Source organism: Salvelinus namaycush, chromosome 26, assembly GCF_016432855.1.
Source record: "Salvelinus namaycush isolate Seneca chromosome 26, SaNama_1.0, whole genome shotgun sequence".
Classification (NCBI taxonomy): domain Eukaryota; kingdom Metazoa; phylum Chordata; class Actinopteri; order Salmoniformes; family Salmonidae; genus Salvelinus; species Salvelinus namaycush.
In genome coordinates, this window is record NC_052332.1 from 27,305,593 (window position 1) to 27,320,156 (window position 14,564).

General features: G+C 44.2%; 1 protein-coding gene across 1 annotated transcript in view; it reads right to left on the bottom strand.

The window, feature by feature from the left end:
• Nucleotides 1–13,175, bottom strand: part of LOC120021447 (fibroblast growth factor 11-like) — a 70,500-nt gene extending 57,325 nt beyond the window's left edge. The window contains exon 1 of the mRNA XM_038965219.1: nucleotides 12,582–13,175. Within this exon, the coding sequence (XP_038821147.1) occupies nucleotides 12,582–12,774 (193 nt within the window). The 5' untranslated portion in view covers nucleotides 12,775–13,175. The remainder of the gene's footprint in view (nucleotides 1–12,581) is intronic.
• Between the last annotated feature and the right edge of the window lie 1,389 nt (nucleotides 13,176–14,564).

The window sequence follows — 14,564 nt, forward strand, 5'->3', positions numbered from 1 at the left end:
TTATGAAGTAACAGTACTATCTGGTACTTACTTCAATCAGTTCAACACAACCTGATGCCAAATGGTAATGGTGCTGTTTTTTTATGAATCCCAGATTAAAACAGCTATTATTATAATGTAATTACCATTTTACTATGTAACTTGAGTAAACCATAAGAGCGTTACTAAAACAGCCCCCTATCTTCATTACTGCCACTACAGCTGAAGGCTACTGTACTCCAATATCGCTGTGTGTTTGGCCAAAGGCCACGTTTCCCCTGATCCGATTCAAAGAGAATGATAATAATCAGATTTATGCACTCTGCATTTTTTTTAGATATCACATGATTCTGGAAGCTTCCATCTACTGTTCACTGTAGCTGTGTTAGAAGCTCCAGTCTGGAGACTTATTTTAGAAAATGAATGAAACCTCTAAACCAAAAACATCAATCCCTTCACTTCTAATTGTCTTTTTTCCTTTTGAACAAAAACAACAGTCCTAAAAGATTATGGAACGGACCCAAATCTTTGTTGTTGCGTAAGGCTGTAATCTGATGCTTGCATATTGAGCATTCTCATTTTCAAACACCGGAATAGAGCAATTGATTCTCCGTCTGTTCCAAAACTAATCCAAAATGGTTACGCATGGATACCAGCGTCATGGTCCTTGGATGTTATTTGCCAAGAGGTAATTTAGTCCTTTGGTTGTTCATGTACAAAGTTGAAAATACCTAGAAATTGGTAGGACAAAGCAAAGGTGATCCATGCTCATTGTTTTGCCCACTGACAGACAGACACTTGCTGGGTGTCGACGCTGCAAAAACTCTCAACCATTGTTATACTACCTTTCAGAATGCATATACTGACCCTCCCATGCACTAACTTTCGGCAAATCGGACTACGATTCCATCTTGCTCCTCCCCTCCAATAGGCAGAAACTCAAACAGGAACCACCCGTTGTAAGGACTATTCAACGCTGGTTTGACCAATCGGAATCCACGTTTCAAGATTGTTTTGATCACGCGGACTGGGATATGTTCAGAGTAGCTTCAGAAAATAATATCGACACATATACCGATACGGTGAAAGACTTTATCAGGAAGTGCATAGGAGACGTGGTACCCACTGTGACTATTAAAACCTACAGCAACCAAAAACCTTGGATAGATGGGAGCATTCGCGCAAAACTGAAAGCGTGAACCACCTCATTTAACCAGGGCAAGAAGACTGGGAATATGGAAGAATACAAACAGTGTAGTTATTCCCTCCGCAACGCAATCAGGCAGGCTAAACGTTGGTATAGGGACAAAGTTCAGTCCCAGTTCAATGGCTCAGACACCAGATGTATGTGGCAGGGTCTACAGACAATCACGGACTATAAAAGGAAAACCAGCCACGTCGCAGACATCGACATCTTGCTTCCGAACAAGCTAAACACCTTCTTCGCTCGGTTTGAGGATAATACAGTGCCACCGACGCGGCCCGCTATCAAGGATTGTGGGCTCTCCTTCTCTGTGGCCGACGTGAGTAAGACATTTAAGCGTGTTAACCCTCGCAAGGCTGCTAGCACAGATGGTATCCTTAGCTGTGTCCTTAGAGCATACGCAGACCAGCTGGCTGGTGTGTATACAGATATATTCAGATATATTCTCTTTTGTCTACACATGAATCAATATGGCCACCATTGTCCATGTACCTAAAAAAGCAAAGGTAATTGAACTAAATGAATATCGCCCCGTAGCACTCACCTCTGTCATCATGAAGTACTTTGAGAGACTAATCAAGGCTCATATCACCTCCACCTTACCTGCCACCCTAGACCCACTTCAATTTGCTTACCGCCCCAATAGAGCCACAGACGATGCAATCACCACCACACTGCACACTGCCCTGTCCCGTCTAGACAAGAGGCATACCTATGTAAGAATGCTGTTCATTGACTATAGCTCAGCATTCAACACCATAGTACCCTCCAAGCTTGGGTCAGGTCGCCCACAGGGGGTGAAGGTAGGAAACAACACCTCCTCTTCGATGATCTTCAACACTGGGGCCCCACAAGGGTGCGTGCTCAGCCCCCTCCTCTACTCCCTGTTCACCCATGACTGCTTGGCCAAGCACGCCTCCAACTCAATCATCAAGTTTGCAGATGACACAACAGTAGTAGGCTTGATTACCAACAACGACGAGACAGCCTACAGGGATGAGATGAGGGCTCTAGGAGTGTGGTGCCATCTCTAAGGAGATGATTGTGGACTTCAGGAAACAGCAGAGGGAGCTCCCCCCTATCCACATCGTTCCTCGGTGTACACATCACTGACAAAATGAAATGGTCCACCCACACAGACAGTGTGGTGAAGAAGGCGCAACAGTGCCTTTTCAACCTCAGGAGGCTAAAGACATTTGGCTTAACACCTAAAACCCTCACAAACTTTTACAGATGCACAATTGAGAGCATCCTCTCTTGTCTATATTGAATACATAATTTAAACATTCACAGTGTAGGTTGGAAAAAATATGGGAACCCCTACGCTAATGACTTCTCCAAAAGCTAATTGGAGTCAGGAGTCAGCTACTGGAGTGCAATCAATGAGATGAGATTAGAGATGTTGGTTAGAGTTAACACCCTATACAAAACGCTCACACAATTTTTGTTTGCTATTCACAAGAAGCATTGCCTGATGGGAACCATGCCTCAAACAAAGATCTCAGAAGACCTCAGATTAAGAATTGTTGACTTGCATAAAGCTGGAAAAGGTTACAAAAGTATCTCTAAAAGCCTTGATGTTCATCAGTCCACGGTAACACAAATTGTATATAAATGGAGAAAGTTCAGCACTGTTGCTTCTCCCTAAGAGTGGCTGTCCTGCAAAGATGACTGCAAGAGCACAGTCCAGCTAAAGACTTACAGAAATCTCTGGAACATGCTAACATCTCTGTTGACGAGTCTACGATACGTAAAACACTAATCAAGAATGGTGTTCATGGGAGCACATCACGGAAGAAGCCACTGCTGTCCCAAAAAATTATTGCTGCACGTCTAAAGTTTGCAAAAGTGCATCTGGATGTTCCACAGCGCTACTGGCAAAATGTTCTATGGACAGATTAAACTAAAGTTGAGTTGTTTGGAAGGAGCACACAACACTACTGTGGAGAAAAAAAGGCACATCACACCAACATCAAAACCTCATCCCAACTGTAAAGTATGGTGGAGGGAGCATCATGGTTTGGGTCTGGTTTGCTGCCTCAGGGCCTGGACATTTTATCAAGACATTTTGCAGGAGAATGTAAGGCTATCTACCCACCAATTGAAGCTCAACAGAAGTTGGGTGATGCAACAGGACAATGACCCAAAACACAGAAGTAAATCAACAACAGAATGGCTTCAACAGAAGAAAATATGCCTTCTGGAGTGGCCCCAGTCAGAGTCCTGACCTCAACCCGATTGAGTTGCAGTGGCATGATCTCAAGAGAGAAGTTCACACCAGACATCACAAGAATAGTGCTGAACTGAAACAGTTTTGTAAAGAGGAATGATCCAAAATTCCTCCTGACGCAGGTCTGATCCGCAACTACAGAAAACGTTTGCTTGAGGTTATTGCTTTCAAAGGAGGGTCAAACAATTAGTAAATCCAAGGGTTCACATACTTTTTACACCCTACACTGTGAATGTTTACATGGTGTGTTCAAAAAAGACATGAAAACGTATAATTGTTTGTGTGTTATTAGTTTAAGCAGACTATGTTTGTCTATTGTTGTGACTTAGATAAAGATCAGATCAATTTGTATGACCAATTTAAGCAGAAATCCAGGTAATTCCAAGGGGTTCGTATACTTTTTCTTGCCACTGTTAATTAGGAATCACTGGCCACTTTCAGAAATGGATTAATAGCCAATTTAATAATGTTTCCGTATCTAGCATTACTCATCTCATAGGTATAATCTGCACTCCACACTATTCTACGGTATCTTAGTCACTTTTAAATTATGTTTTAAGTATATGTATATACTGTATTGTATTCTATACTACACCACTGACTGTTAAACAGCCATCTCCAGCACATCAGAGGCTGCTGCCTATAGACATTGATTAGGAATCACTGGCCACCTTAAGGAAATTAAACGCTGGCCACTTGAATAATATATCTGTATCTTGCATTACTCATCTCATATGTGTAAACTGTACTCTATAATATTTTACGGTATCCTAGTCACTTTAATTGTGTGTAAATATTGCATCACCCATTTCATATGTGTATATACTGTATTTTATACTATGCCTCTGTATCTTAGTCCAATGCCGCTCTGACGTATATGGATATATTCTTAATCCATTTCTTACTTAGATTTACGTGTATTTTGGGTATACAGTTGTAGTCTGAAGTTTACCTTAGCCAAATACATTTAAACTCAGTTTTTCACAATTCCTGACATTTAATCCTAGTAAATATTCCCTGTCTTAGGTCAGTTAGGATCACAACTTTATTTTAAGAATGTGAAAGGTCAGAATAAAAGTAGAGAGAATTATTTCTTTCAGCTTTTATTTCTTTCATGACATTCCCAGTGGGTTAGAAGTTTACATACACTCACTTAGTATTTGGTAGCATTGCCTTTCACAAGATTCCCACAATAAGTTGGAGGAATTTTGGCCCATTCCTCCTGACAGAGCTGGTGTAACTGAGTCAGGTTTGTAGGCCTCCTTGCTCGCACACGTTTTTCAGTTATGCCCACAAATCTTCTATAGGATTGAGGTCAGGGCTTTGTGATGGCCATTTCAATACCTTGACTTTGTTGTCCTTAAGCCATTTTGCGACAACTTTGGAAGCATGCTTGGGGTCAATGTCCATTTGGAAGACCCATTTGCGACCAAGCTTTAACTTCTTGACTGATGTCTTGAGATGTTGCTTCAATATATCCACATAATTTTCCATCCTCATGATGCCATCTATTTTGTGAAGTGCACCAGTCCCTCCTGCAGCAAAGCACCCCCAAAACATCATGCTGCCACCCCTGTGCTTCACGGTTGGGATGGTGTTCTTCGGCTTGAAAGCCTCCCCCTTTTTCCTCCAATCATAACGATGGTCATTATGGCCAAACTGTTCTATTTTCGTTTCATCAGACCAGAGGACATTTCTCCAAAAGGTACGATATTTGTCCCCATGTGCAGTTGCAAACCATAGTCTGGCTTTTTTATGGCAGATTTGGAGCAGTGGCTTCTTTCTTGCTGAGCGACCCTTCAGGTTATGTTGATATAGGACTCGTTTTACTGTGGATATAGATATTTTTGTGCCTGTTTCCTCCAGCATCTTCACAAGGTCCTTTGCTGTTGTTCAGGGATTTATTTGCACTTTTCGCACCAAAGTATGTTCATCTCTAGGAGAGAGAACTGGTGGCAGTGAAGTCAGACGCAGGAGAGCAGAGATAGGTAATAGTCAGAGCAGTTTAATTACAAAACCAACGGCAATACAAAAATAACCTACATGGGTACAAAACCCGACGCGCACCAGTAACATAGCGTACAAGCACTTACAAACAAACAATTCCACACAAGGACATGGGGGGAACAGAGGGTTGAATACATAACAATTAATGATGGCAATGGAAACCAGGTGTGTAAGAAAACAAGACAAAACAAATGGAAAATGAAAAGTGGATCGACGATGGCTAGAAGACCGGTGATGCTGACCGCCGAACACCGCCCGAACAAGGAGAGGAAAGGACTTCGGTGGAAGTCGTGACACCCATGGTGTTTATACTTGCGTACTATTGTTTGTACAGATGAATGTGGTACCTTCAGGCATTTGGAAATTGGTCCCAAGGATGAACCAACCTTGTGGAGGTCTACAATGTTTTTTCTAAGGTCTTGGCTTTTGATTTTCCCATGATGTCAAGCAAAGAGGCACTGAGTTTGAAGGTAGGCCTTGAAATACATCCACAGGTACACCTCGAATTGACTCAAATTATGTCAATTAGCCTATCAGAAGCTTCTAAAACCATGACATCATTTTCTGGAATTTTCCAAGCTGTTTAAAGGCACAGTCAACATAGTGTATGTAAACTTCTGACCAACTGGAATTGTGATGCAGTGAATTATAAGTGAAATAATCTTTCTGTAAACAATTGTTGGAAAAATTACTTGTGTCATGCACAAAGTAGATGTCCTAACCGACTTGCCAAAACTATAGTTTGTTAACAAGAAATTTGTGGAGTGGTTGAAAAACGGGTTTTAATGACTCCAACCTAAGTGTATGTAAACTTCCGACTTCAACTGTATGTTGTGAAAATGTGCACAACATACAGTTGAAAAAACTACAATTATCAGTAACATCAAACACAAAAAAAACACAAAAAAACATGGTATTGTGACTGAACATAGCCACTTACTGCTGCAATATTACTTGGTAGATATTACTGCACTGTCGGAGCTAGAAGCACAAGCATTTCGCTACACCTGCAATAACATCTGCTAAACATGTGTATGTGACCAATAAATTAAATTTGATGGGTTTTATTCCATACTCTGAAAATAGATACAAAATGCTATTTTTAAACCTTGTTTCTCATGGCTAAACACATTTTTAATCTCAAATAAAACACCAAGCTTAAAGACAGGATTGCATATGGTCTACTGGTGATATAAGCACATAATCGTTTTAATCATTGTGCAGATATGATGGCTATCACGACAGCCTGTTGGAAGTACAGTAGACTATAGCGCTGTCAGATACTATGTGATAGTGCTTGTTCTCATGCTTTCGTCGGTCAAAATGGGAAAGAAGGACTTAGCTTGTAGAAATACATAATTTTTCTATTGACAGTGGTCCTTCAACGTCATGGTCTCGCTCTCTCAGTAACGTCTCTACATGCCTTCTCTCTATGACAGGATCACTCACATCTCTCTCCTCCCCCCCCTTCTCCTTTATCAAACCAAGCTCTCTCTCTCTTCTTCTCTCCATTGTCGATTCCCTCTTTATCTATCACCATCCCCATATCCTCCATCGTCCCCTGGTCTAACTCAGATCACCATCCCCATATCCTCCATCCTCCCCTGGTCTAACTCAGATCACCATCCCCATATCCTCCATCCTCCCCTGGGCTAACTCAGATCACCATCCCCATATCCTCCATCCTCCCCTAGGCTGACTCAGATCACCATCCCCATATCCTCCCCTGGTCTAACTCAGATCACCATCCCTATATCCTCCATCCTCCCCTGGTCTAACTCAGATCCCCATCCCCATATCCTCCATCCTCCCCTGGTCTAACTCAGATCCCCATCCCCATATCCTCCATCCTCCCCTGGTCTAACTCAGATCACCATCCCCATATCCTCCCCTGGTCTAACTCAGATCACCATCCCCATATCCTCCATCCTCCCCTGGTCTAACTCAGATCCCCATCCCCATATCCTCCATCATCCCCTGGTCTAACTCAGATCCCCATCCCCATATCCTCCATCCTCCCCTGGTTTAACTCAGATCACCATCCCCATATCCTCCATCCTCCCCCTAGTCTAACTCAGTCTCTTCTTTGCTCTGTATCTGTACTGACATTTTTATTTCCTCTGTTTATCTCTCTCTCTCTCTGTGTCTTCCTCCCTCATTCTCCCTCTCTCTCTCTCTATCTCTCTCTCGCTCTCTCTCTCTCTGTATTCCTCCCTCCTCTCTCTCTCTCTCTCTGACCCCTGTCGCAGGGCTACCTAACACTGCACAGTGTGATCAGATGTTGTCTAGTAAGCAACTTTAGGGCCCTGATCTCTTGTGGTCAGCTTAATGCTATAATCATCTGGATCTCACCTCATGACCTGGTCTCCTGCTCACCGATAGGGGCCCAGATTTGTGACTCAAAGAACTTTTCCCGAGTGCAGCCGATTGGCCCTACTGATGCCTGCTCATACCCTACCACCTCTGCACTAGAAGACGTCTGGGACTATACTACACTTCCTGTCTGTGTGACTGTCATTAAATGTTAACTGCAGATCAAACATTTCTCTTTAGCTTCGGTTCATTATACTGTCTCATTCTTATCTTGCCCAGGTGTCATTTGGCCGGGTTGTAGGTGTGTGTTGACGTGCATATTCATGCGTGTGTGAATGCGTGCATTTTTGTGTGTGTGTGTGTGTGTGTGTGTGTGTGTGTGTGTGTGTGTGTGTGTGTGTGTGTGTGTGTGTGTGTGTGTGTGTGTGTGTGTGTGTGTGTGTGTGTGTGTGTGAGAGAGAGAATGTTAGAGGGTGTGTGTGAGGGGAGAAGGGGGTCACTGGTCGATATCCCACCCTTCCCAGGTCGAATTCCTCCTTGGACAAACTAAGAGGGTGATTATTGATTAATCAGTATAAATTAGTGAGCTGGATCGATTGGAGAAGGGACAATCGCTGCAGATCACTGACAGTGGGAGCGAGCTTTCATCGCTTTCATCTAGTGGGCCGGCAGCGGCCATCTTAAAAGCGACCAGGACAGGAAGAGGTGTAGGCAAGGTGGGAACAGAGGCTGATGCTGCATTCTGCAACTATCACACATGGTTGATGGTAACATGACATCCCTAGGACTAGACACCTACCACCATTATAGGACATTTGTATACTGAAAATATTTGTTTTCATGACCCTAGTAAATATAGCTGCTTATGTGATTATAAAAGTATTACCATGAAGATACTGATGGCTTGATAGCAGAATAAACGAACATGCATTTAAAATGGTGGAAGTGACGAACGATCACTTATACAACACTCTCCTCACACCCCCAAAATGAAAGACACAAACACTAAACAAAGTGTGTACCTTAAACTGAACCCAACTATGAGACATTTAGTGGCCTGAAGCTGTGTTACGCAAATACTCAGAAATATGTGAGCTCTGATCATCAGAGCTTTCCTGTTGTTTTTCACTGTTGTTTTGTCACTCACAGTTGCAACATCAATGGACATTAACATAACAAAGCTTTGAGGCATGGCAGTGCACTCTGTAGCTACTGAAGGAATAGGCATACAGCACTGTGCTATTTCAGGCTCATGGAGAGGTTGTTGTCATCCATTACTCAGGGGCTTTCACACACTGGCACACAGAGACATAAACACACACATAAACTCATACAAATACATATGGTAGGAAAGCACTCACTCACTCACACACAGGCATACACACACATGTACATATACAGTACACTGAGTGAACAAAACATTAAGAACACTTAAAGAGAACACTCTTTCCATGACATACACAGACCAGGTGAAAGTTATGATCCCTTACTGAAGTCACCTCTTAAATCCACTTCAATCAGTGTAGAGAAAGAGGAGGCGACAGGTTAAATCATTATTTTTGAGCCTTGAGACAATTGAGACATGGATTGTGTATGTGTGCCATTCAGAGGGTGTATGAGCAAGACAACATATTGAAGTGCCTTTGAACGGGGTATGGTAGTACTATAGGTTCAAGGCACATCGGTTTGTGTCAAGAACTGCAACGCTGCTGTGTTTTCTCGATCCACAATAGTTTCTCATGTGTATAAAGAAAGGACATCCAGCCAACTTGACACTACTGTGGGAAGCATTGGAGTCAACATGGCCCAGCATCCCTGTGGAACGCTTTTGAGACCTTGTAGAGTCCATGCCCCGACAAACTGAGGCTGTTCTGTGGGCAAAAGGGGGGGGTGCAACTCACCATTAGGACGGTGAATGTTTTGCATACTCAGTATATACACAGACGTGTACACACACACACACACACACACACACACACACACACACACACACACACACACACACACACACACACACACACACACACACACACACACACACACACACACACACACACACACACACACACACACACACAAAAAGTCTTCAACACACTTGTATGTCAATTCTGATCTACAAACAATCACCAAGACACACATAAAATGCATGTCACGTATAATAACTTATAGCTGACACAACAGATGAGATGCCATAGCAAAATCAATGTCTCTGATAACGCAACACCAATGGCCACAGGAAGTAACAAGGATTACATAGAGCTTTCTATTGTAATCCCTGTCTGACATTTCCTAACTGTGCCCCAAAGCACCACCTGTTGACTCTGAGACACTATACAGCAACATCTGGTAGACAGCATTGTCACGTAGGAGACATTATAGTCTTGGTAGAAAATGTATGATTCTCCAAACAGGGATTATATAGAGAGACTAAAATAGGAATTACACTACAGGTTATATTTTCAATATGGCGGCTGCTATTATCCTTTACATTCAACTCTTCACTATCCAGAAGCACAGAAGAATTCTCAGAAACCAGACATTTTAAAGGCCACCAAATGGATATTGAAAAGAACAATGTTGTTAACATTGGATTTTTTGCCAGTGGCAAGGTTACGTAGATTAGAACACAGGTTAGATTGGTCTCAATCTGAAATGCATTAATCATCTCTGGAGTGTGGGAGGAAAGGGTTGAAGGATCTTCAACCTAATTGAATATTAACAGTAGGTGTAGTTACAGTGCACATTACCAACACACCTGGAATATACACAAAACACACGCACACACACACACTCACAGTAATAAGTGGCTCTAATTACCTCCCCAAAGACAGGTCTAAAAGGTGCAAAGAACTCAGAATAGTGTATGCATGTGGGATGTGTGCTTTCTCTATGTCGTCTACTACAACATGTGGTCATGGTAGTAGCAGCTGTGCACGACCCAGGATGGGAACTCTAATGCTGTGTCTATGGGAACCCAGCAGGTGTATACTACCCAGGATGGGAACTCTAATGCTGTGTCTATGGGAACCCAGCAGCTGTGTACTACCCAGGATGGGAACTCTAATGCTGTGTCTATGGAAACCCAGCAGCTGTGTACTACCCAGGATGGGAACTCTAATGCTGTGTCTATGGGAATCCAGCAGCTGTGTACTACCCAGGATGGGAACTCTAATGCTGTGTCTATGGGAACCCAGCAGCTGTATACTACCCAGGATGGGAACTCTAATGCTGTGTCTATGGGAACCCAGCAGCTGTGTACTACCCAGGATGGGAACTCTAATGCTATGTCTATGGGAACCCAGCAGCTGTGTACTACCCAGGATGGGAACTCTAATGCTGTGTCTATGGGAACCCAGCAGCTGTGCACGACCCAGGATGGGAACTCTAATGCTGTGTCTATGGAAACCCAGCAGCTGTGTACTACCCAGGATGGAAACTCTAATGCTGTGTCTATGGGAACCCAGCAGCTGTATACTACCCAGGATGGGAACTCTAATGCTGTGTCTATGGGAACCCAGCAGCTGTGTACTACCCAGGATGGGAACTCTAATGCTGTGTCTATGGAAACCCAGCAGCTGTGTACTACCCAGGATGGGAACTCTAATGCTGTGTCTATGGGAATCCAGCAGCTGTATACTACCCAGGATGGGAACTCTAATGCTGTGTCTATGGGAATCCAGCAGCTGTGTACTACCCAGGATGGGAACTCTAATGCTGTGTCTATGGGAACCCAGTAGCTGTGTACTACCCAGGATGGGAACTCTAATGCTGTGTCTATGGGAACCCAGCAGCTGTATACTACCCAGGATGGGAACTCTAATGCTGTGTCTATGGGAACCCAGCAGCTGTGTACTACCCAGGATGGGAACTCTAATGTTGTGTCTATGGAAACCCAGCAGCTGTGTACTACCCAGGATGGGAACTCTAATGCTGTGTCTATGGGAACCCAGCAGCTGTATACTACCCAGGATGGGAACTCTAATGCTGTGTCTATGGGAACCCAGCAGCTGTGTACTACCCAGGATGGGAACTCTAATGCTGTGTCTATGGGAATCCAGCAGCTGTGTACTACCCAGGATGGGAACTCTAATGCTGTGTCTATGGGAACCCAGCAGCTGTATACTACCCAGGATGGGAACTCTAATGCTGTGTCTATGGGAACCCAGCAGCTGTATACTACCCAGGATGGGAACTCTAATGCTGTGTCTATGGGAACCCAGCAGCTGTGTACTACCCAGGATGGGAACTCTAATGCTGTGTCTATGGGAACCCAGCAGCTGTATACTACCCAGGATGGGAACTCTAATGCTGTGTCTATGGGAACCCAGCAGCTGTGTACTACCCAGGATGGGAACTCTAATGCTGTGTCTATGGGAACCCAGCAGCTGTATACTACCCAGGATGGGAACTCTAATGCTGTGTCTATGGGAACCCAGCAGCTGTATACTACCCAGGATGGGAACTCTAATGCTGTGTCTATGGGAACCCAGCAGCTGTATACTACCCAGGATGGGAACTCTAAGGCTTAGAGGAAGGCTGATTGCAGTGTGAGGGGAGAGTCCTTCTAACTACTCCTCATTAAGCTCTGTTGTCTCTCTATGCATCCTCCCTCTCTAGGTCTAGGGAATACATAATACAACGAGGGGCTCAGAATATGGCACTCCTTTTTATTCTGACATGAACTGATCCAAACAAACAAATTCTATATTCTCGCATATCTTCTCATTCTCAAATCAATCATTCATTAACATTCTGCCAATTAATTCCAACAGGAACATCCCCAAATGTTACATTATATTTATTATGAATAAAAAATACATTTAAAAAAGGAGGAGAGAGATGACTCACCCGGTCTCTTTTCTTTTCGACTTTTTCGACCCCCACATAGCCGCACTTTAGAGATAAGAACTAGGATCTGTTTCTGGCACAGAGACTTGTTGCTCTTGGGACAAGGCTTCCTCTTGTTGGCTACCGGTCGGTTTTGTCCGTCGTCCTTGACCGCCCGTTTCTGTCTGATGAGAGAGCTGGCGAGAGCTGCCATCTTCCCCCCCCCCTCTCACCTTTGGGAGGGGGGTGTCTTCCTACCCAACAGCCCCTCTTCTGGCGGGGCTGTCTGTGTCTTCAAGCAACAGAAAATGGTCGGAAAGTCCAGAGAGAGCCCCAGAGAGGGGAGAGGGGTTTTACACAGGGTTAAAGAGAGAGGGTTTAGGTTAAGAGCCCCCTGGAAAAGGGAAGAGCAGGGGACGGTGAGAGTTCAAGTGCAGTCACACATCCAAAGCGGACCCTCCAGTGTGACGAGAAATAAATGCACCAACACTAAAAAACACTGAACAACAGAGACCACTAAGGTCACATCTTCAGTAAAAAAGAAAGACGGGTGAGTGAGGTTAGAATGTCTCTGCTTGATAAAAATAAAACATGTAAAGACATCGACATTTCCTACATTTCTAACCTCCCTCCCCACTCATCTTGTCCCTCACAACCAAATCACCAGCGACAACGAAGTTCAAAATATAGCAAAATCACTAGCCTATCCTATAAGTAAACAATCCCCCAAAAAGAGACGGAGCTCTTTTCTCTGTCATATTAAAATCACACTTTTTCCAGTGAAGAGTGAAATCATTTTGAAGCTCAAACAGCATATAAATTCAAGAGGAAATGAACAGGCAGTCAACATATAGTCTCTGGATGCCCAACTTTGCCTGCCGTGGAAATGCAAGCGTCAGGAATAATGAGCGAAGAAACGGAGCGGTAATCCAGTAGACTTAGATCCAGAGGCAGCACAGCAGGCGGGACGGTGACGGACTCCCAAGAATGAATCCGGGAACGGAACAGAGGGATGGACAGAGAGAGATTTATCTTCCTCCTCTTCTGGCATTCTCTCTCTCCACACAGCCCTCAACTAACCCCCGGCCGCCCCCCACGGGTGAGTGTGAGAGTGTGAGAGTGGTCTGTGAATTCCAGCAGCAACCATCAGCAGAGGTGACATTCATGAGAGAGAGAGAGAGAGAGAGAGAGAAAGAGAGAGAGAGAGTGGGAGGGAGGGGAGGGAGGGAGGGGAGGGAGAGAGAGGCTGTGATGGGAGAGAATGAGATCGACTGGGAAAGGGAAGATGAAGAAAAGAGAAAGAGAGAAGCAGAGAGAGGCTGAGGAGAGAAAGTGAGAAGCAGAGAGAGGCTGAGGAGAGATAAACAGAGAAACAGAGAGAAGCTGAGGAGAGAAACCATGCAGCCACCTCTCTCCTCAGTTAACGTTCTAAGACGAGCTACAATGTCTTTGTCGCGCTCACGCCCCATCCATCTGACTGTCCTTCAGAGGCGGAGAAGGGGGTGAGAGAGAGAGAGAGAGAGAGAGAGAGAGAGAGAGAGAGAGAGAGAGAGAGAGAGAGAGAGAGAGAGAGAGAGAGGAAGAGAGAGTTTGTGTGTATTTGTCTGTATGGAGGAAAAAGAGTGCTTAAGGTGCATGTGCTGTCACCTCGGGTGGAGCATCCTCGCCATGCGCTGTGAGTCACACACACGTGCGTTCACGCGTACACACAAACAGACCTTTGGGACTGTAGAGCGTTCACTTATCTCTATGTGAGGAGAGTGTGTCGTATAAGTAGGGGAACATCTCTGCATACGGTATGTGCTTCTGTTTGGTGTGTATGCGCTAACTGTCATTCACCATCTTCCTTACACCATGTCACACTGACTCTCTCTCTCTCTCTGGAGACTCTGTCTCTCCCACATCTCTCCCCCACCCTCTTTCCTTCTCCATTCCCTGACAACTCTCTCTCTTTCTCTCTCTCTCTCCCTCTCCCTCTGTCTCATACTCTTCTCTTTTTCTCTC